The sequence below is a fragment of the Phodopus roborovskii genome, unplaced genomic scaffold, assembly GCF_943737965.1.
Source record: "Phodopus roborovskii unplaced genomic scaffold, PHOROB, whole genome shotgun sequence".
NCBI classification, from domain to species: Eukaryota; Metazoa; Chordata; class Mammalia; order Rodentia; family Cricetidae; genus Phodopus; species Phodopus roborovskii.
Window position 1 is genome coordinate 4,222,465 of NW_026126636.1, and position 26,686 is coordinate 4,249,150.

The window sequence follows — 26,686 nt, forward strand, 5'->3', positions numbered from 1 at the left end:
CCACGGGTGCGCGCGCGCGCGCGCGCACACACACACACACACACACACACACACACACACACACACACACACACGAGAGAGAGAGTGCTTATATCATCTCACAGTCTAGTCCACTTGAGGCCCCAGCTGCTCCTGGGGCTGTGATGAGAGAGTTAATCTAGCGGCCAGGGCGGTCTGGGCTGGGGGCCGCCCCCTGGCCCCCCTCCAGCCTGGGCTCCAGTTTCAGTTGCTTGTTGGGGAGGGCAAGAGTAGGGTGGGGCCAGGAGGGGAGCCTGCGGGGGTGGAGCGTCCAGTTCTGGGCCAGGGGGTCCAAAGTGCTTAGCTCCCAGGGTGCACAGCTGGACAATTGGGGGTCTTCTGTCAGCAGGGACAGCGTGAATGGGGTGAGCGACTCCCAGCCCTCCCTCCAGGCCTCTCTGCTCCCCTCGCTGGGAGGCCTATTTTGGGAACAAGAGTGGCCAGCCTGTGGCTTCTCAGGCAGGCCTGACCTAAGAGGGAGGAGTATGTGGGCACAGGAGTTGCACAGGGGCGGGCGAGCTGCTGACTCCTCCCTTTTCCAGTGGCTGCTGTGTGAGACCCCTGGCTGGGGATGAGGTTGGGTGTCCATTAGTATAGGCCTGTTTCTGTCATTGTTTGGAGGTACAGAAGGCCTGGAGGAATCTGCGCTATGTCTACACCCTGTGTCCCTCCCTCCAATCAGCGGTTTGGGGAGAGGGTGTCGTCTGTCCCCATTCCAGCCACACCCGTTCTTGGTTGGGGTGTGTGTTGTGTGTGTGTGTGTGTGTGTGTGTGTGTGTGTGTGTGTGCTCACAGATAAGTGTGCCTGTGCTGGTTATGTTTGTCCCTGAACCAAGCACCTAACTTCTCTCAGGCCCGCAAGCACGGGCTTCTTGTCACACTCACTTGGCTAATGTTGTCTTGTTATGAAAGATGTCAACCAAAGGAGGGTAAAGGGAGAACCGTTTCCCCCTTTCTCACAGCTTCCAGGAAGGGAGGTGGGGTGGCCTGTGGGGATATAGCTCCTGGCTGAGCCTCACCCCAGCCGTGTTATACAGGACCCCCCGAGTCGTCGGGGGGGGGGGGCTGTTGCCATGGTGGCCTGTGTGCAGCGAATTCCTCCGGGGTGAAGTGGGAGATATTTATACCCAGGGTCAGGGAGAGAGCGGGCAGGCAGAGAGCCCAGGCTAGGAGAGCCGGGGCTGCCCGGGTTTAGAGAGACCACTGGGGCTGCCCGGGTTTAGAGAGACCACTGGCTGAGGAGTGTAGTGGCAGGTGGGGCTGGGCGTGTCCTGCTCTCTGTCTCCACATTTCTACCTGTGTCCAGAGGCAGCTTGCTGCCCTTCCTTACAAGGGTAGGTTTTGGGACTCTGGGACCAGCTGTTGGTAGGGGGTGGCCCGTGGGAGGCCCCCGGAGGGCTGTGTGTCCCCCTGCCTTGCTGTGGTATCTGCTGTGTAGTCTCCTGGCCCCCATTAGGAAGTTGTTTTGGTGATGGTTCCTGTAAAGCTGGGGGAGCCCCTGTTTCTCAGGCAACTAAGTCCTTAGGCTGTCCTTGACTTAACCCCGTGGGTTCAGGCCCTTTGTAGGAGGGGAGGGGAGCAGGGGAGAGGACATTTCTTGACCCTGGCTGACTTCTTAGGACAATGGCATCTCCCGGTCACATCCTGGCTCTCTGCATGTGTCTCTTCACCATGGCCAGTGCAGGTGAGTCCGAAGGAGGTGCCCTCTATCTCAACCCCGTGGGTGCCAGAGGGAGGAGAAGGCCCCCCCGAAGTGGGAGACCCCAAGTGAAAGAAATCCATGTGGCAGGAAACCAGGGACCACTGCACCGCACGGGCTGTGGCCATAGCTGGCTTTTGGGGAAGAGAGGAGGGTGGGTGCCCGAGTTAGGCAGAAGTGGGAATCGATAGACGTTGGCCCCCTGGTTGATGGCAACACGAACAACCTGTAAGATATCGGGGTACTGGGTTACCACAGGAGGTTGCTAGGGTGCAGAATAGGCTGGCAGCTTATCTATGGTCCTGTAGCACCCACACTCCCAGCCCAAGAAGGTAGGTAGAGCCCCCAAAGGCTCCTCTTATGTGTGTCCCTGTCACATCCCAAGAAATACTGAAATATTGATTTTTGTTTTTCTTCTAGAAGGTCCACAGGAACCCGATCCATTCACCTATGGTGAGGGGAGCTATTATGGACTTTGGAGAGAGAGGGCCTGGGTGTTTATACTCTGCGTCTCTCTGTATGTCTGTGTGTGTCTCTCTGCCTCTCTGTCTCTTTCCTCTTTGTCTCTGTGAGTGTCTGTCTCTCTGTATGTCTCTGTGCGTGTCTCTGCCTCTCTGTCTCTTTCCTCTTTGTCTCTGTGAGTGTCTGTCTCTCTGTATGTCTCTGTGCGTGTCTCTGCCTCTCTGTCTCTTTCCTCTTAGTCTCTGTGAGTGTCTGTCTCTCTGTATGTCTCTGTGTGTGTCTCTGCCTCTCTGTCTCTTTCCTCTTTGTCTCTGTGAGTGTCTGTCTCTCTGTATGTCTCTGTGTGTGTCTCTGCCTCTCTGTCTCTTTCCTCTTTGTCTCTGTGTGTGTCTGTCTCTCTGTATGTCTCTGTGTGTGTCTCTGCCTCTCTGTCTCTTTCCTCTTTGTCTCTGTGAGTGTCTGTCTCTCTGTATGTCTCTGCCTCTCTGTCTCTTTCCTCTTTGTTTCTGTGAGTGTCTGTCTCTCTGTATGTCTCTGTGTGTGTCTCTGCCTCTCTGTCTCTTTCCTCTTTGTCTCTGTGAGTGTCTGTCTCTCTGTATGTCTCTGTGCGTGTCTCTGCCTCTCTGTCTCTTTCCTCTTTGTCTCTGTGAGTGTCTGCCTCACTCTCCACTGCCTCCTGCGCTGCTTGCCTTGGGCCCTCTTACCTGCCTGTTAGATCCCCCTGTCTCATTTGGACTGGTTTCTCCGCATCAGGTGCCCCAGTCCCTACTGCCTCCTCTCCGGCCTTTCCCTCCTCCCTCCCTCTTCCCTCTGCCCTGCCCTCCACTCTCCCCATCTGCTCTCCCTCCTCCTCCGCTCCTCCTCTTTTCCCCTTTGCCCCGCATACTTCTCCCCATTGGACTCCTCTTCCCCTCTGCTCACTCTCCTCCGGGCTGCCCACAGATTACCACACCCTGAGGATCGGTGGCCTCACCATCGCTGGGATCCTCTTCATCCTGGGCATCCTCATCATCCTTAGTGAGTGTCTGCACCTGCCGTCTGGGCCCCGCCTCCAGCCTTCCCTGTCCAAGCCTGGCTCCTAACAACCCACGCGGCTTGCCCTACCCACGCGCAGCACAGGCTCAGCCTCCAACCACATCACTCACCGCCTACCCGGACTCCAGCCACGCCCCACAAGACCACACCCACTCTAAACCCCGCCCCTCACCTTCCACCCCACTCCCAACCACGCCCCCACATTCAACCACGCCCCCACGCCCTACCCTTCCTCCAGTCCCTCCTCACGCCCCACCCCTGCGGCCTCCCCAGTTTGGAGGAGAGCCTGGGGATGTGGGAGCCCGAGGAAAGCTCAGCCTATACCCTCCCACTCCACAGGCAAGAGATGTCGGTGCAAATTCAACCAACAGCAGAGGTGAGTGCGCCCTCCGGGCCTCCCTCGATCCTCCCGCAGTGGTTGGGGAGAGGCCGCAAGCGCCCCCATCCTGCAGTCGAACATGTATTAAGCGCTTAGTGTGTGCCAAACCCCAAGTCAAGCTCTTGGCTCCAGAATGACGGTCAAGCTCCCGCTTTGCCTGGCCCAGCTCCCAGCCAGTGGGGGCGCTGGGCTCCCACCAACCCCGCAGTTGGAAACTCAAGCGTAGTGAAGTGAAGCTGGGCAGGAGCTGCTGAAATGAGATCACCTCACAGGGCGGCCCAGTTTAGCTCCAGTCCCCATCGTCGCGCAGGATCCCTCTCGAAATAAACCTTTAAAGCGCAGGCAACGTAGGCATGCCTTCTGCGTGCTAAGACGATCACAGATGCTTCCATACCGACTCTCTAGAGTGCGTGAGCGCGCACCACGCGCCAGGCGCCGATTCCTCTTCCCTGTTATGTACCCCTCGCCCAACCTGGATGAGGTGGGTATCATCATCAATTCCGTTTTGCAGATGAGGAAACTGAGGTACGGGGAGGTAAGGTGACTTAGGGTCACTCATCGGACCCAAGTCCCATCAGGGCAGTCTCCTAAGACCCTCTCCCCAACAATATCAAGTCCCTTCCCCAACATCCCGGAGGCCCTCACTGGGAGTACCTCCTGCCGCACCCCGAAACTGCAGCAGGGCGCTTCTCGTTTTGGATGGACCGTGCCCATATCCAAGTTCCCGGTGCCATTCGGGAAATAAGACCTGCACTAGGGGGCTTCTCGGAAGCAGCTGCCTCTCCTGGCCCATCCGAATTCCTCTGTTTGTCCCTTCCCAGAACTGGGGAACCCGATGAAGAGGAGGGAACTTTCCGCAGCTCCATCCGCCGTGAGTTCGTAGACACTGCGCGAGGGGGGGGGTTTGTGGGGCAGCTGTTTCCAAGAACCCCTCTTCCTGGGCGCGCAGCACGATGGGTTGGCAAGGAGCTACCCAGGTTGCTGATACCCTCCACGACACTGAACCCTCTGTGTCCCCCCCTCAGGTCTGTCCACCCGCAGGCGGTAGAACCTCCACCTGGCTCCAGGAAACTCAGCCAGGTTCTGCAGCTGATGGGCTGAAGTTGGGAGGAAGGGAGACAGAGGAGCACAGTACCCGGGCGGGAGCGTGGCGAGGGAAGCTTGGGGTCTCTGCTTGCCATTCACTCCCGTCACTCACACAGGACCCCCCCTGACACCACCTGACGCCTTTCCTCACCCAGCCGCCTGTGGTCACCTCCAGCGTTCCTTGCTTCAGCTCTGCCTCTTGGAACACCCCTTACTGCTAAGACCTCCAATAAAACTCGGTTTTCCCTCTTGACAGCGCTTGGTTGATCTCAGTGCCTCTTGGGCGAAAACCCGGGAGCCCCCTTGGTCCCGGCAGGGGGCGCCCCCACCCTTGGGGAAGGGGCGGGGACGTCAGCAGTGGGCGGGGGCGGGGGCGGGGGGATGGCCTGGACGGGGGCGGGCTCTCCGGGCCCCCATTGGCTACAGGCCCCCCGCCCTACCAGGGCTCCCCCACCTTACCCCCCCACATCAGTCTGTCCTGCTTCCAGCTGCTGCAGCCGCGCCTTCGCTGCCTCAGCATTCAGCAGCCCCCTATTCGGGCTCAGCATGGCCACCCCAACCCAGAGCCCCACAAACGGTGAGCATCACCTGGGGAATGGGTGCTGGCATGGAGGTGGGGGATCTAAGAGCTTAGGGGACAGGATGTGGGGAGAATCCCATACTGAGAGGAAGAGGAAGGGGAAATGTCTGCCCCTATCATGGGCGGAAGCCCAAGAGCACATTCCTTGACACCCCTTGGGGTTTCTTGGGCACCCTGTACAGGACCTACGATTAGAGAGTGGCAGTCCCAAGAGAAAGGATGCTCGGACAGGTTGCTATGGCAACCGGGTGCCTGGTCCAGCACAGAGCAGTGGAAGCTGACGGGAAGAGATGGGGGTTTAAGGGTGGGAGCTGATGGATCTGCAGCCACAGAGGTTCTGGAAGACTTCAGCACCCAGAGGTGGGCTAGTGAAAAGGGTCATTATGCCATAACTGCCTAGTATAATGTGAATATTTGCTGAAGTCCCAGGCAGGCAGATGCTAAAGGACCAGAGGAACTGTAGAAGGGAGAAGAGGGTGGTGGTGTGACAAGAGATGTCCTGAGAAAGCCTGAAAGAGATAGAGACCAAGAGAATCAGAAGGGCCAGTGGCACAAAAACCCAGGAGACAGTCTCTCAGAGATGCAATTAGGAGGAGAAAGAGACTGAGAGACAGAAGGAAAGGAGGCCGATTTCCAGACGTGGAGACAGAGAGGAATACACACAGTTATGGAGGGAGGGGGAACGGGTGGGGCTGCGGCGCTGCAGAGAACCCGCATGGTGGTGATGGAATGTCGGGGACCCCTCTCCCCAGCCCACGTGTACTGATGGTTTCATCTCGGAGACACACTTGCCTCCCCGCATCTGGCCGCACTGGGTTTACACTTAGCACCCATTAACCCAGATCTGCGTACACCCGCTTCAACACTCTGGCTCCGTAGCTTCCTGATCTCCCCCTCTGTTGCCTGGTTCTCTGCAGAGGAGCTAGGGGTAGGATGCTTGAACGGGGCGGGGGAGGCTGAAGGCAGAGGACCTGGGGGTTCTGCGGAACCCCTAGCGGTGGAGGGAACCCCAATTCCACTCTTAGGGCCCCTTCCCTTTCCTCTATCGCAGCAGGCGCGGCGGAGGGGGTGGGGGGCGCTGCTGTGCAGAGCCCTAGCTGCAGAATCCCTGGCAGGGCGGGGGTGAGGGGCTGCAGAGGCTGGGAGCCACCCCAGGGAGAGGGGGCAGGGCTGAGCCAGCAGGTCTGGCGGGAGCCCAGGGCTTCTTTTTCGCAGAGGTGGTGGTTAGCAGGATCGATGGCAGCAGACGGGTAGAGGTGGGAGGGCAGAAGGCTCGCCAATCCCCCTTTTCCTGTCACAGCCTGATAGGGGACCGCAGGACTTGGGAAACCCCGGGGGAGGAAAAGCTCCGGTGCATTCTTCGCAGGCAGCATTCGGAAACAAATTAATGAATCGTTGAGGGAGAGAATGGAAATGCGGTTCTTGACAGAGAACATGAGGGAGAACCAGGGGTGAGCAGAACGGGGATGTGGGCATACCTGGCTCTAGGTCCCTATTTTTTGGGAGCGAAGACATTCAGCTTGGCCAGAAGCCAGGTCTGCAAGGGGAGATAAAACTGGCTCAACCCCCAAACCTCACATAGGATCCCACCCAGCCTGGAGTGCCAGGACCCCAATCACCTCGAAAGATGCCCTGGTTACCATAGCAACCACCTCCTTTCTGATCTCTCCCTGGCAACTGGCCAAGAGTGGTGTACATTACTTCTCCTGTCTCCTGGCTCCACCCTTAACCCAGCCACACCCTGAAGACTGGGACTGCGGTGGTCAGGGACCCACAGGGGATCTTTGGAGGAGTTCAAGAAGATGCTGGGACAGGCAATCACCTGGAGAAGGGATGTATGGGAAACCAGGAGACTTGGGAGATGGGCGATACTCTGCCTTTAATACAATCACCTGCAGACTCGGAGACCCTCTCGTTAATTCATTAATTCATTCATTCACTCATTCATTCCAGAAAACTTCTTGAGAACCAGGCTGAACTGCAGAGACCAATTTGCCCACCCTCTGGTGGTGAAGCTAAAATGCAGGCCAGGTGACTCTCAGACACGGGGTCCTGGCTGTATTTGGCTGAGTGTTGTTGCTCTATTAGAATTTTCCTTTTATCTCTATTTATTTATGTATTTTTTTCCTTCAGAGGATTAACTTCTTTAAAAAAACCCACTAGTGGGCTTATTTTATTTTTTTAATCACCACCACAAATAGAAAATTAGTATTTTTTTCCCCTCTCTTGCTCTAAAAGACAGGAGGCAGGTGCGGTGGTGCATGCTGAAGGCGGAGGCAGGAGGAATATGAGCTTAAGACCAGCCTGGACTACATAATGAGAACCTTTCCAAAAAGCAAAACTAAATCACATTCCCCAAACAACAATTGCACTGACAAATGTTAAAGATGCATCATCACCAATCCCGGATTTCTTTAGAGTCCGGACAGAGACCTGGGAAGGCCAGATAAAGAGCTATTTGTGGCCTTCCCTCATAGCCAGCTGTGTCAGTTTAGGCTCCAGGTGGTATTGGTAACAAATAGTACCAACCATCTCTGTGGAGAAAGGCCCCTGGGATGCATTGCTAACTTATGGGTATGTAGATGGAGGCAGGAGGTCTCCACACCCCAAAAACTAAAGCACTCCCAGTCCTGAGTGCTGATTAGTCAGCTCTAAGGACACAGCCCCACCAAGTTCCAGTAGAACCCAGAAAGGGGGAGAGAAACACCAATGTCATCACCCCCCCTCCTTTCCCTGTGGCACAAGATGCAGAAATCTGCTGTAGATGGGGTAGAATGTTGAAAGCTACATGATGGCCATCTTTTAATTTACTTTAATTTTTTTTTAAGACAGGGTCTCGCTATGTAGTCCCAGCTGGTCTGGAACTCACTATGTAGACCAGGCTGGCCTCAAACTTTCAGAGATCCACTTTCCTCTGCCTCCCTAGTACTGGGATTAAAGGCCTGTGCTACCATGACTGGCCAGGGTGGACATCTTACACTGGAAAGATGTTCTGAGTCCTCCTCCACCTGGAGTGGGGGTCTTCTTATAGCCCAGGCTGTCCTTGATGTCTCTACCCTGTCTCATTCTTCCAAGTGCTGGGGGATAGGTATGAGTTACTACGTCTGCCTCTTCTAGCCTGCTGGAAGGAAAAAGGCTACACACACACACACACACACACACACACACACACACACACACACCTCAGGAACCCAACCTCAGGAACCCAAGGGCCTTCTGCTTCACATGGAGGAGAAGATTCATTGACAGAAGAGCACAGAGTTGCCATAAGATTGATCCCAGCACTCAAAACTGCTGACGTCTTAGGTGATAGAATATGAGTCAGCACAGGTTGCCCATACTGGATTTGGTCACAGCCTAAGTGGATGGGAGAGCCCTGCAGGGGGCAGCCTTGAGACCTCAGGGGCTCTGGGATGACTGGAAGGGTTGAGGGAGTCTTCAGGGGAAGTCCATCAGGTGGTCCTCTTGTGAGACTGGGCTGTGTATGTGTATGTACATGTGTATGCATGCATGCATGCATGTTTTCATGTGTATGCATGTGTGCATGTGTGTACCTGTGTTGCATGCATGTGCATGTGTTCATGTATGTGTTCATGTGTGTGTGCATATGCTTGTTTATGTATGAATGTGTGTGTGTGTATGTGTGTTTCACAGAATATTTCTGAAGGTTCTAGGACCAGGACTGCCATGTACAGTTGGGTGGGTCATACACTACACAGGGCATGACACTGACAGATAGAGTGAATGGGTCTGGAGAACATCCTGTGTGTGATTCTGAGAGGCAGCATCATCCACCATCCAGGGGCTTCCTACTCCAAGTCTCATAAAGAAGCATTTGGACCATCTTGGTCCTCGAAGATGCCCAGAAAGCCAGTGTTGAAACATGTTTTCCCCTCTTCTCTGTCTTCTTTCCCACAGTTCCTGAAGAAACAGACCCGTTTTACTATGGTGAGTGTTGGATCTTCTGCTGGGGATGCCCTAGGGCTAGAATGGAAGGATAGTTCCATCTGGGACTACAGGACTTGGACCACCAGCCATGTGGCCATGTGGCTATGGCTCACTGAAGGGGTCTGTGGAGGAGGGCAGAGCCAGGTTGGGGAAACGAGGTGGTCTCCTACCCCCTCCAGCCCTTGACAGAGGCTGAGTACCTTGTAAAGTCAGAGATTAACTGGGGCTGGCAAGCACCAACCTCACGCTTCCTGTTTGCCGACTAAGAAGAGAGCTGGGAAGGGCAAATACATTCATTATATCAGTGCTAGATGAACTACAGCAGCCAGGTGAGGCTGCTATCTGCCTTAATAATAAATAGTACTCAAGGCCTCCAGGGGTTATGATCAGAACTGTGGGCTCATGCCCTGAAGTAATCAGAGAAGCAGCTTGGGAAGAGTTGTAAAATGACTCAGAGGTTTGAGTCATCATTTATCCACTCTCTAGCTGTGTGGCCTCTCTGAACCCTCCTATAAAGAAGGAGTAGTAATGGTTCCCACCTATGAGGACTATGGAAAGAGTAACCGTTAACGATGCCCGTCTCTCATCCCTAAGACACTGAAGCCCTGGGTTTGGCAGATCTGAGATCCAGCCTGAATTCCCTCCACTTTCTGCCTCCCGACTCCCTCCATCTTTACTCATGAATACAGACCCTCTTATAGGCCAAGGTCCTTACTAGCTCTGGGCCTTTGAACTCACAGTTCCTTCTGCCAGGAACACGCTCCCCTACCTCCGGCTCTCCACACTGAGCTAAGGCTCCTTTCCTTGCTGGCCTCAGATCAGATATTGACTGCTGCTTGCTAGGAGGCTGTCCCTGAGTCCCCAGCAGGAGCAGCCACACCACACCCTGCCATGACTTGGGGATTTGTGTGTGTTAGCAGCTTTTGTTTGTTGATGAATGTCTGATCACAGCATTGAAGTCAGGTGTTGAAGAGCACATGCTGGGTGTATACAGTAAGTGCTCCTCAGTTGCCTCCCCGTGGAGCCTGTGTGCTGGGAGCTAGGCCCCCACATCTGGCTCTGGGGACACCATGGGGAGGTTTCTGGGCCAGCCTTTCTGCCTGTTGGCCTTTTCTTCTACTTATCACACATATACAGCAGACAAGAATAATTCTTCCCAGCATTCAGGAGGCCAAGGCAGGGGGATTGTGAGTTGGAGACCCGTCTCAAAGCATTCATTTGTATGAAAGAGACTTTAAAAGAGGAAATGGGGTTAGAGAGAGCTGGGGCCGAGAGACTTTTCAAAGGGACATCTCAGTTAAACCCACAGGTGAGGGAGGAAGTTAAGTGCATGGAGCCTTTGGGCTGGTGCAAAGGCCCTGGGGCAGGATGGCTGGCACACTCTAGAATTAGAGGGGGTTACATAGCTAAGCAGAGGCCCGAGGAGGAGAAAGGGGTGTGTGAAGCCTGAGGAGGATCAGGACTAGGTCATCTACTGAAGGACTAGTATTCATTATATCGGTGCTATATGGACTGTATCAGTCAGGTGAGGCTGCTGCCTGCCTCATAACAAATAGTACTCAGCAGGGGCTCCATGGATTAGGATCAGGACTATGGGCAGGTGCGTGCGCAAATAATCAGAGAAGCACCTTGAGAAGAGGCGTAAGACAACTCTGAGGTTTGCATCTTGGCTTACCTTGGTTTTTGCTTGCAATACTGTAGGGGCCATTTGGGAGGCCTCAGCAGGCTCCTGATCTGACTGGGAGTGATAGGGCTCTGGTGGTTGTGGGAGGGAAAGCGGGGCAGCAAGACCATAGAGAGGCCTGCTGCGGTAGTGTAGGCCCTGATCATGGAGGGCAGGACCAAGAGGAGGCCCGAGATGGGGCAATTGATGGGGCTTAGTGTCCAGGGTGAGACTCCAGGAAGGTGGCACTGGAAGGGAGGGTGGAGGTCTCGGGCTGGCCCAGACAATTTGGGTCCCCCGCAGTCCCTGCTGGAGTTAGGGGCTCAGCTGTCAGCTTTCCTGTCCTGTTGGGCCCCTGCCCTGAGGTTCTCCTGTCTCCCGTAGACTATGCCACCGTGCAGACTGTGGGGATGACCCTGGCCACTATCATGTTTGTGCTGGGAATCATCATCATCCTCAGTAAGTACCCTCTCCACTGGTGAGTCCCCAAACTGACAGTGTCCCCACCGTAGAGGGCCTCCTGCTGGCCCCACCCACTCCGTGCTTACCTGTGAAGGTCCCCCGCCCCGCCCTGCCCTGTCTCTTCCTACCCTACCTGTATCCTTCCCTGCTATCTCTTTCCTAACAGGCAAGAAGGTGAAGTGCAGGAAGGCGGACTCCAGGTCTGAGAGGTGGGGCAGCCTGGGGAACTGGGATGGAGACCCCTAACTTAGGGCCCAGGGAGCCTAGCCACCGGGTTAAGCTTCTCCTCCCCTCTCTCCCTCTTTCTCCACAGCCCAACATGCAAATCCTGTAAGTCGGAACTGCCCTCCTCAGGTGAGCATGGTTTTGGAGGATGCTAGCAGGATCCTTAGAGGGCTACCTGGGAGGATGGGAGCCCGGTACCCCACTAGGCAGCAGCTGATTCAAGGTCTTTCAGGGGGCTGGATCTGGGGGGGGCAGCAATATCTCAAGGAGATCCCAAGTGTCAGAAAGCTTGGTGGCTGGGGTGTGGCTGGGGAAGTCTTCAAGGATGGAAGCCGCCAGTTAGCACCTGGGAAACCCACACAGGCTTCCCCTCTACCTTCCACTGAGCCCACAGAAAAGCTAGGGGCAAGAGGGAGAAAGGAGAGGCTGGCTTTCTGAATAGGGGCAACCAGAAGTGTAGAATAAAGACCTAAAGATGGAGGGGAGGCAAGGATGATGCACATGGGAGACTTGGGGGTGATTATTAGCAGAATTACCTCCCTTCTAGGTATTTTAGGGAGGAAAAAAAAAAAAAAACAGAGGTGGGATTCTCTTCCTCTTATACCACGTCTCTTTAGTCCTGGTTGTCCAAGAACTCACTTTGTAGCCCAGGCCAACCTCAAACTCACAGCCATCCTCCTGCCTCAGACTTCCAAGTGCTGGGGTTACAGGTGTGAACCACTAGGCTAGGTTATATGGGGCAGGCTGGGTGAGGAATTATATTTTGTTTCATGTCTTCCTAATGAGAGTTAAGGACATCAGAGGTGTCTTTGAGGAGCTGGGGAAGCGTGGGGGCAGGTGTTTGGCCCAGCCTTAGCAAAGGCGGCCTGTTTTGGAAGGAACGTGGAGGCCTGGAGAATGCCACTAGATGTTCAGGTTGTCCAGAGCATATATAGCAAAGGAACGTGGGTGTAGCATCAGGTAGGGGCTCTTTCTGCCAAGGAAACTTTAAGCCTGCAGGAACACCCAGGTCGGCCTTAAGTGTCCACCACAGCTAGGTTCCCTTACTCTGTGGCCGTACATGGGCAGACAGCAGCCATGCAAATGTTCCCATGGTGGTCAGATGTCAGAGATGGAAAGATATGGACTCCCCAGGGATAGCCAGAGGGAGGTCAAGCCTGGATTCTGGTGTACTCCCTAACTTGGGTCACTAGTGCAGGCTCTCTTCTGTTCCCAGCACCTGGAGGTGGTGGCGTGTAGGATCCTCTGCAGCTCTCCACTGCTGTCCCTGGCCGGAGCGCAGGAGCCCGAGGACCCGGTGAAGGCGGTGGGGACCCAGCCTGGAGCCGGGGAGCGTGCCCCCAATGAACCGCCACACCCACCCCAAGGCTGGAGCCACTGCATCCCGCTGTCCCTCCCCAGGCCTTGGCAACGACGATCCCCCAAAGAGCCCAAGTGCACCCCAGACCCAGAGACTCAGGCCTCCAGCTCCTGGGATCCAAGAACCTGTCCCCAGTCCCTTGGGATCCTCCCTCCTGCATCTCCTGATCTCTTTCTCCAGGACCCTCCTGGCTGTACCCTCAGGGTCCACGTCTTGAGCTTAATAAATGTGCATTCGTTTTTTCCCCCGTTCTGTCTGTATGTTGTCATCTGTGGGCACCCAAGGACTGGGTGGGAGGTTGAGGTGGCTGCCTGCCCCTTCCTTCTTCTCCTCCTCCTCACCACATCCTTCCCTCCAAACCTCCCCAAGGGGCCTTCCGTTCTCTGTACCCTTGTCCCCATCTGTGTCCCCAGACCCTCGAGTTGGAGGCCACCGCCCTCAGTCCCCCATCGTCCTCCACCGCCCCTGCTCCCACCCCTGACTGTAGGGCCTGGAAGCTGGAGAGGAAATGACTGAGCTGCTCTGGTCCCCGCCCGCCCGAGCCCGCGCCCCTGGCCACACCCTCTGCCCCAGGCAGCTCCCACGCGGTACTCTCACACTCCAGGCTAGAGACCCTGGGCTCGGATGTAAGTCCCTCCTTCGCTCTACCCTCTTGCTGAGGGCCACGCATGCAGGTGGGAAGCAGCTTGGGAGGGGGACCTCAATGCCTCTCTGCCTCACATTCATCCTGGTTCCTCTATGGGTTTACCTCCTGCCTCAGTCTCCCCAGAGCCGAGTCTCTCCATCTCCGGCAGACTGCCCCGCTAAGATATTCCCAATATGGGTGCGGTGCCTGCAGGGCAGCTGGATACCAGCTCACTTTTTCCTCTGAGTGCAGCCCCACATTAGTCACCCTTCCTCTTCCCCTCCGGGCCCCACTGCTCTGAGCTCCAGTCCCCGAGGGAGCAGACACCGCGGGGGTGGGGTGGGGTGAGGGGAGGCTGGCTTCCTCTGCCAGGGAACCACTGACGACGAGGAGGGTCAGCTCCAGCTTGCAAGACAAGGAAGAGGCTTCTCTGCCTCAGGGGTATCAGGAGGCCAGGCTCAGCTGACGAATCTGATTTTCTTTGGGAATCAGCTCATGGAAGAAGGGGATGGTGGCTTGAGACTCTGGTTTTTACAAAGCATCCCTTCCCAGAGGCAGGTACCAGAGGGGCCTGCTCCAGGGAGGGTGTGGAGCTGCCGAGGTGCCATGCCTCACTGACCTTTGCCTCCACTGTTCCCGCAGATGTCCCCGTCCTGGTGCCTGTGTCTCCTCGTCTTTGCTGCCCTGATTCTGCTCAGCAGAGGTAAGACGACCCCCTCCTCCAGCCTCAGTGGGATTGAATGCTCTCTGTTCCCTCCTCTCACGCCCCTTCCCCCCCCCCCCCCCCGCAGTGAGCTGGCACCAGGAAGTGGGGATGGCGAGGCGGGCTCCGGGTTGCACCCTCCTTGGACACTTCAGTCGCAGGGTGGCTGTTTCCAGAGGGTCTGGCTGGAGCCTGTCCTGCTGGGTACCCTCCCTTTCACCTCTGAGAAGGACTTGTTGAGTTTGACTTGGCTGAGAGATTGGTGTCAGTTTTCTACTGGGCAGCCAGGAAACCCCAGGCTCCCAGCAAAGCAGAACGGTTGGGTTTTCTGAGAGTGTGCGGTCAGCAAAGGGATCCAGGTGGGGCCAGTGCGCCAAGTAGGAGACCCTCATGGGGCAAGCACTTCTCAAAAGGGGCAGGCTGGGTGGCACTTGCTAGTGTGTCTTGCCGGTGAGCTCACTTATGCTTAGTTATTTCCGTTCTTGTATGGATGGGAACTGATGCTCAGTGAGCAAATGTGGGGACACAGGGAAAGGAAGGAGCGGCCTGCGTGAATCTGAGACACGGTGGGGCGGAAGGCTGGCTCGGGGCGAGATGGATGAGATGAGGTGGAAGGTGGTGATGGGACTGGAGGCAGGGGAACTTGAGAACCAGGTGAAAATTTTGGCTTTCCCTAGAGTGAGGTACAGCTGCCCTGGGCTCTGCGCCTTCAGGGTCTGTCCTGACTTGGGTGCCCTCAAGTTCCTTCTGGCTGCAGGAGGCCAGAGAGAGGCTGCTAGACACCCCAGTGGGAGGGGACAGGGCCTAGCCGAGGAAGCAGTGAGGGACTCCCTACACACAGGACGGAGCCACAGTCAGGTATTATCCCCCACTTTTCAGAGGAGGCAAAGGAGCCATAGGGGGTGTCAGCAGCTCAGGACACACAACATGGCCAGGAGGAAGTGCTTGGGAGTGGAATGTGAAACCACGGCCCTGGCGGACCCTGGCACCTGGCCTCCCAGTGAGGCTGTCCTTCAAGGACATGCGAAGGTCCTATAGCAGTTGCCGGGCTCACAGCATCCTCGGGACCACTGAGTAGCCCAGCCGGAGCTTTCAGGAGATTTCAGAAAGTCGGGCACGGTGGGACAGATGGGAGTGTGAGGCTCCTTCTGATGACTCAGCTTCCGTTCCCTAGGGCAGACAACAGAAAAGGCTACATCCAGCTCTGCGGTGGACCAGACGTCTGTGAATACTCATGTCCCAAGTAAGGAAAGCAATGCAGGCCCTAAAATTCTCACTGCAGGTAACAACACCACCACACTTGGACCAAACAAAGAAATTGACATTTGTGTAACTGGAAAAAAAAAAAAAAGATCAGGAAGTGAGCTTCAGGCATGGCTTGATCTAGGTGTTTAAATGCTACTGCCAGGGACCTAACACCGACTCTGGGTCCTCTGTGTTGGGTTCATCCCTAGTCACCTTCTCATGGAGAAGGATCTAAAGCCGGGAGAAGGGGACTCTTTCTAACTCATTGGTTGTCCCGTTTGATGTCCGGGGAGGAGGATGCTCCAAGGACTGGTTTGTGGTCAGGGAGGTTTGGGAAACTGAGTCAAAGCCCCTTTTCAGGAAGGATTTCTGGAGGCAGACAGACTGGGGCATCATGTTTGAGTGTTATCAAGGGTCCTGAATGCTTCTCATCACCTCAAAATGGAGCTGAAGGCAGTCCGGTAAAGGCCTTGCCTCCCAAGCACAAGGACCCAAGTTCAATCTCTAGAGTGCACATACAAGGACAGGCATGAGGGTTGCAAATCCCAAGGTGGGGAGGCAGAGGAAGATGGACCTCTAGGGCTTGCCAGCCAAGCTTACTGGAGGGTTCCAAGCCAATGAGAGAGCCTGTCTCAAAGAAGGTGGAGGGCTCTAAAGGAAAGGCAGTGGAGGCTGCCTTGCACAGACATTGAAAAAAAAGATGCAGTTGCTATGGGAACCCCAGTTTCCACCTGCGGAAACTCTGCTGCTCCCTTCTCACTTCTCTCTCTGACCCTGTTTTTACCCCAATTCCAGACAGAACCAACCCAGAAGTCCAGCCTACCACTCCCGTGAGGATCTGGGAATCCGATGGTGAGTGGGTAGGGCAAAGTTAGGGGGAACCCACCCCTGCACCTCTGACAGCTGACGTTACCTCACTCACTTCAGCCCACCACAGCTCTGGACCCTTGCCAGCTCCGCTCTATATTTATTTTGTCCAGACAACACTGCTTTGTAGCCCAGGGTGGCCTTGAACTCAGGGCAGTCCTCCTGCCTCAGCCTCAGGAGTGCTGGCATTACAAGCTGCCTGTGCCTATCTGGCATCCGATTCCACTGACTTAAAAACAAAATAGTTTTTTTTTTTTTTTTTTTTTTTTTAATTGACCTACTTTCAAAAGTTGAACACTCGATCTTTACAGACACTCCCAGTGTCTGCTCAGCCGTGGTTTCTGCTTAGGTCCGTATCTCTTTACAAGCTGTTTTTCAAGTAATTATTGTACTTTTTACTTGGAGTATACATACCATTTCTTCAGTTAATGATTAATGACATTAGAGACATGGCTCAGTGGCAGAGCCCCTGCCTAGAATCCCCCAGTGAGGGTTTGGGGGTGTGGCTCAGTGGTAGAGCCCCTGCCTAGAATCTCCCAGTGAGGGGCTAGGGGTATGGCTCAGTGGTAGAGCCCCTGCCTAGAATCCCCCAGTGAGGGTTTGGGGGCGTGGCTCAGTGGTAGAGCCCCTGCCTAGAATCCCCCCAGTGAGGGTTTGGGGGCGTGGCTCAGTGGCAGAGCCCCTGCCTAGAATCCCCCCAGTGAGGGTTTGGGGGCGTGGCTCAGTGGTAGAGCCCCTGCCTAGAATCCCCCAGTGAGGGTTTGGGGGCGTGGCTCAGTGGTAGAGTCCTTGCCTAGAATCCCCCAGTGAAGGACTGGTGACTCAATGATTGCATGCCTATCTTGTCCGATGCTCTGAGTTCAACCCTTAGTATTTCCCCAAAATAAGTATAAATTGTCTTATGCCAGCACACAGGAAGCAGCAGGAAGAGGCTAAAAAATGTAAGGTCAGCCTGGGCTGCATGGCAAGACTCTGTGTTGTTTTGTTAAAGAGAAAAGTTGTTTTTAAAGAAAAGTTTTCTTTAAAGAGGAAAGTTGTCCTAGTAGTGGACATGGACACACATATCGTTCTCCTGCAGTGTTAAAAAAGTCCCCACCCCTTGCCAGGCGGTGGTGGCGCAAGCCTTTAATCCTAGCACTCAGGAGGCAGAGGCAGGTGGATCTCTGTTCCAAGCCAGCCTGGTCTACAGAGCGAGTTCCAGCACAGGCTCCAAAGCCACACAAAGAAACACTGCCTCAAAACAACAACAACAAATAATGATGATGATGATGAACAAGCAAGCAAAACACAGAGTCCTCACCCCATCCCAACAAAGTGACACCTGGTATTTTAGACTGTGTGTACCACCATGTGGAGGGAGCCCGGTCTGGCAGCTCTGTGGCCAAACACATCTCATCCCCTCCCCGTCTTCTTTTCTGACTGCAATAGAGACCACGCAAAGCCAGACAGCGGGCAAAACCGAGATCCAGCAAACGACAGGAATGGACACCACGCATCCGGTGACAGATCCAGGGACACACGGGAGCAGCGGGGAAGGTAGAACCTTGGCTGACAGCAGCAGACTCTAGTTTTTGTTTAATTTCCTCCATTCTGGGTCAGCATTCCCCCAAGTGTTTTTCTTAAAGCACTTGCCTGGAGAATTGCTAGTAAGCTCTCTCTCTCTCTCTCTCTCTCTCTCTCTCTCTCTCTCTCTCTCTCTCTCTGTGTGTGTGTGTGTGTGAGAGAGAGAGAGAGTGTGTATGTGTGAGTTTATCTGTGTGTGGGCATGTGTCTGTGCAAGTGTGTGTCTGTGCAAGTGTGTGTGTGTGTAGCTATTTGGAGGATTCTGAGCTAAAGTTCAATGCCTCTTTATGGAAGACCTTCTCAGATCCTTGATGAAGCCACTCCATAGCCAACAACTCCATGCTGGAACATTCTAGCATGTTTTACCCCAATGCAATAGACAAGCTGATTGGCCATTTCCCTATTTCTGGGCTGGCTGGAGCTGAGAAGTGGAGTTGTGGGTTTCCTTTGTGTCTTTTTTCCTGGTACAGCAGGAGCTTTTCAGCTGCAAAAATATACTGTTTTTAAAAAGATGTGTTAGTTCGATTCTGTAAAATGTGAAGAGAAGGTATCAAGCATAGCTGGACCAAGAAAGTTAGGAACTGTCCGTATATCTGAATTCTCCCCCACGCCCCTAACTGTCTACATTCTCTTTTCTTCTTGGTAGCAGAGACGTCCCACACCTGAGCAGCTAGGAGACACATAACTCTTTCCCATAAGCCTGAAATTGACTCTCATTGGCCCAGTTGAGGTCACATGTCCTTGTCTGACCCAATGGAAGCGTGAAAGGGGGCTGAAAAGTGGGTCGCCCTGATTGGTCAGAGGAGCCTTGTTCCCACCTTAGGCTGGAAAAGTCCACACCGCCCAGAATCGGGAAGGAAGTAGTTTCCTCTAGACTGACTAGCAGGTGTGAGGAAGGGGTGGGGCTGAGACCAGGCAGCAGATAACTCCTTATCAGAACCCTGGAGGCGAAAGAGGAAGAGAGAGGGAGAGGGAGAGAGAGAGAGAGAGAGAGAGAGAGAGAGAGAGAGAGAGAGAGAGAGAGAGAGAGAGAGAGCGCAAGAGAGCGCATGAGGCCAATAGGGTTACATAGCAAACCCCTTCTCCACTTCCTTACATTGAATTTCAGTTTAAAATAGAATGCCCTGCTATTTTTGGTCCCAAAGCAGAGGGGATGCTCGAAATATGGTCATTAAATATCTCCAGGCAGGTGGTGGAGCAAGTCAGTGAAATTCTGGCCCCTGCTCTTGGGTTATGAATGGGGTTCCAGGAGAGGGGCCTGCCTAGGTGTGGCTGCTAGAGTGTTGGCGGGAGGTGCCTGGGTGCTCCTCCCAGATGCACAGATGTAGCCCATTATTACATCCACATCCCTGTGTCTGCCTCTGCGGCCCTTCCCGCTCTCCACTGTCTTCTGATTATATTTTCTGCCTATCACCTAAAGGAACCACAGCACTCCCTGGGATCGGGTCTCCAAGCCCAACCAAACACTTCACATCGGGCCCCTTCTACAAGCCACAAGGTTAGTCCCTCCTTTTCCTGACCAGAAACAGGCACCCACATCTGCTTGATGTGGGGAAACCTGCAGGGCTCAGGCCATGAAAGAGGCTGACAGAGGGCAGGAACACTGTGATGTCTGACTGGGCAGATGGCAGCAAGTGCCTAAACGGTCAGTCGGACTAGCCAGGTCAGCGTGCAGCACGTTTAGGTGGCTCTGAATTCTGCAAATTGAAATTCAGGCTGGGCTCAGCTGGGTGGCTCAGCTGGCCACTAGAGACTGGCTCACACACCTAAGATCCCCTGTTGACCAGCAGGGGTTCTAGAATCTTCCCCTCCTGATCTCCTCCACTTCCCACCTACTGAACCCCCACTGAAGACATAGAAGCCATATGCCCAGGTCACCCATTCGTCTGCGTACTCAGCCCAGATTCACGTGTGTGCCAGACAGCCACCAATAGAACAGACAAATATCTCAGCATCACTGCAATCCTTCTTCCTGGGAAGCAGAGAAGGAAGATGGCTGCCATAGCAAGTCCCATGACAGCCTGGGCTATATAGCAAGACCCTCTGAAGCTGCCGCGTTAGTGGGGAGGCGGCATGTAAATAATTGGAGCACTTATATATCGGGTGATTTTTAATTCGTTGCCAAGAAAAATCGAGCGAAATTGGGGATTACAGAATAGTCACACTCATACACAGAACCAAGGAAGGGGTTCTGGTGAATTAAGTGCCGGTGGGGCCTTGTGGGTGTCTGGGGAAAGGCTGTTCACACAAAGGACCTAAGGTGAGTGGATGTCTGGTTGGACTTGGGAGCAGGAAGGCCAGTGGAGGCCAAGGGTGAGACACATTGAGTGGAGAAGGTTGATGGCAGCCACAGGGCGTGTCACAGTGTCCCCGCTCCCTAGTTAGTTCTGCACTTCACTTATTCGCTCCACAAACCTCTGCCTAGCTGACTCACATCTCTCTGTCCCCTCTAGACTCGAATGAGAACCCCTTCTACTATGGTAAGTTACCACCCTGCCTGCCCCGCACCCTGCACCGCTGGAGATAAGCGGGGAGGAGGGACGGAGACCCCTGACCTCTCGCCTCCATTTCTGTCTCCACAGACGATTTTACTCTCCGGAAACGGGGGCTGCTGGTGGCAGCGGTGCTGTTCATCACGGGCATTATCATCCTCACCAGTGAGAGTGGGGCTTGGGCGCCAAGGGCGCCGAGACTCGGGGTGGGACGGGCTGGGCTGCCTGGTCACTGAGGGTCAGGGTCTTGAACGCCCTGGGCAAAGCTGTGCAATCTCAGGTCCCCCACGGAAAAGAGGTGACTAGGCTCTGAGCAGGTGGTGTGGCAGCCGGCTGGGCCCCCCCGGGCTATTCTTCGGGTTGCAGCTGTTCTGAGTCAGCAGGGGGCGCTGTTCCCAGGGCGCTTGCCACTTCTTGTCATCTTAGTCTTCCTGGGTTTGTTCTTATAGTGGTGCTCAGATGAGAGGGGTGAGGAGACAGAGCAGACACAGGCTCAGACAGCTGCTAATATGCCCACCGCATTCTGCTTCACTGTAAGCCATTTGTGAGATGGGGAAACAAGGCTTCTTCTTTTTTTCCTTTTGAGACAGGGCCTCACTGTGTAGCCGAGACTGGGCTCGAACTCACAACCCTTCTGCCTCAGCCTCCTGAGGGTTGAGATTAGAGATGTGTGCCACACCACTCAGCAGTTTTGGGTTGGTTGCTTGTTTTTTTTTTGAGACAGGGTCTCATGTAGCCCAGGGGGGGCTTTGAACTTTCTGTGTAGCCAAAGATGGCCTTGAACATCTTATTTTTTTTTTTTAAGATTTATTTTTAAATTCTGTGTATAGGCGTGTGTCTGTATGAGTGTGTGCGTGTGAGTACAGATGCCCATGGCAGGTGGAAGAGAGTGTTGGATCCCCTGGAGTTGCAGGAGATGTAAGCCTCCCTGCATGGGGATGGATGCCAGGAAACAAACTTGGATCCTCTCCAAAGGTAGGAAGTGAGTAACCACTAAGCCACCTCTTCCATCTCAGCCTCGAACTTCTGATCCTCCTGCCTCTACCTCCCAAGTGCTTGGATTGTAGGCACACTCGGTTAATGCCGCCCTGGGATTCAAACCTGCCACTGGGCAAACACTGTACCGCGTGTGCCCACATCCCCGCCCTGACTTCACTCATCCTCGGGAGCTGTGCTGGGCGCTTCTCATTGTTGTTACCAAATGCTCAGCAAGGAGTCACGTAAGGCAGCGGTTGTCCTGGCTTATAGCTTAGGAAGGGATCCACAGGCTTGGGAGCTACCAGTGGGTAAACTGTTTGCCCAGCCCCGGGGTGGCAGCATTCGCCTGTGATATCCCCCACCCCATGCTGAAGAGAGAGAGCCAACCAGTGTGGCTGACTCGGTGCGGGACAGGAGCGTGATGGAGGAACACACTCCATGTCCACCTCTGCTGCGGGAGGGCGTGTAGCAGAAGAGGTCACATGACATGACAGGAAGGGGGAGAGCAGGGAGGAGGCTGGGTGATCTTTCTAGGACAACTCCTCCTCCAGGGTTAACTAACCGAGAGCAGACCTGTGACTTCCTGGGTGCCCCAGACCCTGCCTCCCAAAGGTCCCCAGTGCAGTACTGATGATCCAGCTCTAAGATGGGCATTTGGAGGGACACACCCAAGCCACATGAGACTCATGGTACAAGGCCTTGACTTGCTGGCTTGCTCTGGGGGGGGGGGCTTCAGAAAATGGCAGAGCCAATGAGAGATGAGTCCTTGTCAGTAAAGCAAGAGGGGGAGGGTAAAACCAGACCGCTCCTCAGGTGGTGGGAGCATCATCTGCTGAGAGCCAGGGGCAGAACACAGCTGGGCATTGGTAGTTGCCTCGAGGAGAGGTCAGGGAGGCACAGGTAGGGAGGGTAGGGCAGAGGGCCCGAGAGGCAGCTGAGCTGCCATATTCTCACGTCCCCGGGCTTCTTAAACTCTCTACCCCATGCCCAGTTAACTGACTCAGGTCAGGCCCCAGCCTCTCTCCTGTTCTTTGAACTCTTCTCTGCCCTTTTAATACAGGCCTTTGCACAGGCTGTTCTGCCCCCGACCTCCTGCATTTGTGTGTGTGCATGCGTGCGTGCATGCATGCATGCATGCGTATGTGTGCATGTAGAGATCAGAGGACAACTTACAAGAGTTGGTTCTCTCTCTCCCTCTCGATTATCCCAGGTAGTAGCAAATACCCAGCACTCAGTAGGCAGGCAGATACAGGTGGATCACTGAGTTCGAGACCAGTCTGGTCTACAGAACAAGTTCCAGGACAGCCAAGGCTACACAGAGAAGCCCTGTCCCAAGACAAACAAACTACAAAGATTTATTTTATGTATAGGGTGTTTTGTCTGTATTGTGTCTGCACACCAGAAGAAGGCATCGGATCCCATGGGACTAGTTATTGATGGTTGTGAGCCTCCATGCAGTTGCTAGGAATTGAAAACAGAACCAAGGGAAGAGCAGCCTATGCTCTTAACTGCTGAGCCTTCTTCTCTCCAGTCCCTGGTCTTCTTTCTACCACATAGGTTCCAGGAATAGAACTCAGGTTGCCTGGCTCAGCAGCAAGCACCTTCAGTGGCCGAGCCATCTCATTGGCTCCCACACATGTGTATAAAGTAGACTGGGAGCTTCCTGAGGGCCAAGACTGCCCTAACTGTCCCCTAGTTGGTCCCCAGAGTGCATGTGATAATCAACACCGTTCCCAACTCATGGGAGAACTGGTCCCTTTTCTTCCAGGTGGGAAGTGTAGACACCTGTCCCGAATGTGCCTGAATCGCCACAGGTGAGTGGGGGCCGACACCCCGATGGACATCCCAGTTGGAGCCTCATAGAACACCAGCTCGCCACCCCTGCTTTCTCCCTCCCAAGAGCCTGTAGTGGTCAGCATGTAAGGACTCTCCAAGGAAGACACCACTGGAGGAAGCCAGGCCTGAGGCTGGTGGCCTCCCCACCCCGAGGGTGCCTGGCTCCCCGGGCACTGCCCTGCCCCTTATCCAACCTGTTAAGATAAATCCATGGTCTTTGTCCCGTGGCTTCTGTCTTCTGAGAGTTTGTGGTACAGGGGTGAGTGGAAGAGTCAGGGCTGGGCCTGGAGCCCTTGGGGGTAGGCAAGGGTGCCACACATTCCACGGTGGGCGACAAAATAAAGTGAGTGAGAAGGGTAGGTCCGATGTGTGCAGGGAAGGAGGATGTGGCCAGGGTGCTTGGGGGCCGGAGGCGGAACCCCAGTCCAGCCCACTTCCAGGACCTGGGTTAGGACCAGCACATCTGGGTGTCAGAGCTGGAGTAAGGATGAAGTGGGGGCTGAAGAGGAGTTTCTACACCCCGATAAGCCTCTCCGCCAATGCAGCAATCCAAATCAGACCGAATCAAACCGAACTCGAAAAAGCCCACGTTCAATGGATACCGTGCTCCCCGATGGCCTTCCAGTCCCCCCCCAGAGAGGAGACCGGAAAGGGAGATCAGAAAAACCACCAGTCTGTTCTCGGGGGTGGGAGGGCAGTTTAAATACCCTGTGGGAGTGGTCTTGAGTGGTCTTGAGCATCTCTGGGGGAGGGGCCATCATTTGGAGGCTTTCTGAGATGCAGCAGGGTTTGGAGGGAGACGGGGGGGGGGGGGGGGGCTTGGGTGGAGCCTCCACATAGCATCCCAGATTGTTTGGGTGTGTATGGATGCCAGAGGCTGGGGTGGAGCTTCCACCTTAACGGGGCCCCTGCCCACAGTCACCCCCTTAAGGTCACACTACTAGTCCCTCTGCCCCTCAGGGTCCCTCATACATAGGTGCGAATATGCAGCCTGCACCCTCCAGCTTTGTCTCCTACCAACCCACAGGTGGGGCCTCAGAACACGGCTCAGAGCAGAGGGCACTTTGGGAGAGGGTGGGCTCCGGCAGACACTTCCTGAGGATCCTTGGACTCTACTTTATGAGGAGGGCTCAACCAAATTCTGCCTGGCTGGCCCCTTCAGGCTCAGGGTGTTGGGGGGCAGGGGGACACGAGCGGCTTCGCCAGGGTTTGGTCAGGGTCACAACACAGTCAGGAGCCAGCGTGCTGTGCACGCTTTAAGTCAGGGTGAGCTGGAGTTATGAAATCATTCAGGCAGGCCCCGGCCACGTGAAAAGAAGAAGAGAAGAAGTCATAAGAAGAGAAAACCGGGCCGGGCGGTGGGAGCACATGCCCTTAATTCCAGCACTCGGGAGGCAGAGGCAGCTGGATCTCTGTGAGTTCGAGGCCAACCTGATCTTCAAAGAGAGTTCCAGGAGACAGGCTCCAAACCTACAGAGAAACCCTGCCTTAAAAAAAAAAAAAAAAAAAAAAAAAAAAAAAAAAAAAAGAGAGAGAGAGAGAAAACCTTAGGCTGGATATGCAAATGAGCTGAGTGTCTGTCCAGTATGTCCAGAAGTCCCAGTCTGAACCCTAGCAACCCAGAAAACCAGTCCTGGCAGAGCATGCCTCGAATCTCAGCACTTCGAAGGGCCAGAAGTTCAATGCCTTTGGCTGCATAACTCAAGTTCAAGTCTAGCCTGGGCTACATGAATCCCTGTCTTAAAAATAACTAACTAGGCTGGGTATGATGGTGCACACCTGTAATCCCAGAGCTAGGGGGAAAGGGAGCAGAGGCAAGAGTTCAAGTTCAGCCTGGTCTACATAGCAAGTTTTAGGCTAGCTAGACCCTGTCTCAAAAACAAGTAAGAAAAAAGAAAACAAAGAAACAAAACTAAATAAATATAAAACGAAAATGTCTGCTGAGTGTTTCATATAATAAATAAATCGCTCTGGGCAGATGGCCCAGTGGGGAAGATGTACTCCACAGGAAGACCTGTGTTCGGCTCCCTGGCACTCATATAAGCAGCCACATTTGAGCCTGGTATGGTGGTGCACACCTTTAGTCCCAGCACTTGTGAGGTAGAGGTAAGTAGATCTCTGTGAGTTCAGGCCAGCCTGGTCTACAGAGCGGGTTCCCGGACAGCCAGGACTACACAGAGAAACCCTGTCTCAAAACAAACACACAAACAAGCCAGTTGTGACAGCTCACACCTGTAAGCCCCGCGTTGGGGGAGGAGGTGCAACGGCAAGCTAGTCTACTGGGAAAACAGGCCAGGCTCAGTAAGAGATCCTGGCCCCAAAAATAAGGGGAAGGGGCTTGGAAGGTGGCTCAGCTGTTAAGAGACATACTGATTTCTGGCACCAATGTCTGGTGGCTCACAACTCCAGCTCCTGGAGCATTGGGTGCCCTCTCTGACCTCTGTACTCACTGCACCCAAGTCATGTGCGGATCACGCGCACACATGTGAAAATAAGAAAGGTTTGGAGAGCTGGTTGTTCGGTTAAGAGCATGCACTGCTCTTGCAGAGGGCTCCAGTTTGATTCCCAGAAGGATCTGATGCCTCTGGCCTCCATGGACACCTACCTAGAGATGCTCTAGGTGTATGGAGGGATATGTACAGACACTACATCATTTATGTAAGGGACCTGAACACCCGTGGGTTCTGGTGTCCTGGGGGATTCCTGAAGAGAGAGGGAGATGGTGTCTGTCTTAAGAGCGGGGACCTGCAAACTGGCATTACTGATACTAACCACCGAATCAGAGCAGGAGCAACTGTTGGAGCTATTTCCTTACAGTTGAAGCACCGCCTTGGAAGACTCAGGGAGTGGCCTATGTAGTGTAAAGACATATCAGGACACTTCCCATCTCAGGAAAAAAGCAAAATCGATCAATCAGCAAGAAACCGCCCCCTCTCTCTCTCATACACTTGCTCATACACGTACATGTGCAGTCTCTCTCACACAAACACATATATACCCACACAGTCTCATACACACAAACACATTCTCTCTCACAGACACACAAATACACACACAAACCTGAAAATATCACTATTCTATTTTTTTTTTAAGGAGAGGCTCTCTCTGTAGCCTGGGCTGGCCACATGTGATAGTCCCCCTGTTTGTGCTCCTGAGTGATTACAGACATGCATTTACCACACTCAGTTTTGTATGGTGCCGGGGATTGAACCCACAGTCTCCCGCATGCAGGGCAAACACTTTACCAACTGAGCCCTACTTATCATTGTTTTATTAATGTTAACTTTAAAGTTCTGAGGCAGGCTCATTACTTAGCCCAGGCTGGCCTCACACTCAATGCCCTCTGCCTCCGCTCCCCAACTGTTGGGATTATAGGTGTGTACCAATCGTGTCTTGCTGATTTAATAAATATGTATAACCGGAAAAAAATAATACACAATGACAATGATATGAGGTTTAT

The 26,686-nt window shown here is 54.2% G+C and overlaps 3 protein-coding genes across 5 annotated transcripts; all 3 read left to right on the top strand.

The window, feature by feature from the left end:
* Positions 1 to 252: 252 nt before the first annotated feature.
* Positions 253 to 4,932, top strand: Fxyd1 (FXYD domain containing ion transport regulator 1). Its single transcript, XM_051207319.1, has 8 exons — positions 253 to 383; positions 1,638 to 1,702; positions 2,138 to 2,170; positions 3,122 to 3,196; positions 3,554 to 3,590; positions 4,415 to 4,464; positions 4,619 to 4,673; positions 4,796 to 4,932. The coding sequence occupies exons 1-7, from the start codon at positions 379 to 381 to the stop codon at positions 4,639 to 4,641; spliced, it is 288 nt and encodes a 95-aa protein (XP_051063276.1). The 5' UTR covers positions 253 to 378; the 3' UTR covers positions 4,642 to 4,673; positions 4,796 to 4,932.
* Positions 4,933 to 5,045: 113 nt separating this feature from the next.
* Fxyd7 (FXYD domain containing ion transport regulator 7) lies at positions 5,046 to 13,164 on the top strand. Its single transcript, XM_051207317.1, has 6 exons — positions 5,046 to 5,256; positions 9,178 to 9,207; positions 11,255 to 11,329; positions 11,499 to 11,541; positions 11,646 to 11,686; positions 12,774 to 13,164. The coding sequence occupies exons 1-6, from the start codon at positions 5,061 to 5,063 to the stop codon at positions 12,794 to 12,796; spliced, it is 408 nt and encodes a 135-aa protein (XP_051063274.1). The 5' UTR covers positions 5,046 to 5,060; the 3' UTR covers positions 12,797 to 13,164.
* Positions 13,165 to 13,259: 95 nt separating this feature from the next.
* Fxyd5 (FXYD domain containing ion transport regulator 5) lies at positions 13,260 to 23,453 on the top strand. Of its 3 annotated transcripts, none has more exons than XM_051207315.1 (9): positions 13,260 to 13,543; positions 14,185 to 14,245; positions 15,420 to 15,527; positions 16,286 to 16,342; positions 17,786 to 17,893; positions 19,341 to 19,418; positions 20,374 to 20,400; positions 20,503 to 20,577; positions 23,159 to 23,453. In XM_051207315.1, exons 2-9 carry the CDS (start codon positions 14,185 to 14,187, stop codon positions 23,206 to 23,208), a joined length of 564 nt encoding a protein of 187 aa, XP_051063272.1. In that variant the 5' UTR covers positions 13,260 to 13,543; the 3' UTR covers positions 23,209 to 23,453. The 3 variants fall into 3 exon arrangements, with proteins under 3 accessions (XP_051063272.1, XP_051063270.1, XP_051063271.1); XM_051207313.1 differs by lacking the exon at positions 13,260 to 13,543 and adding an exon at positions 13,941 to 14,100; XM_051207314.1 differs by lacking the exon at positions 13,260 to 13,543 and adding an exon at positions 13,945 to 14,100 and having other exon boundaries at positions 15,420 to 15,488.
* The last annotated feature ends 3,233 nt before the right edge of the window (positions 23,454 to 26,686 follow it).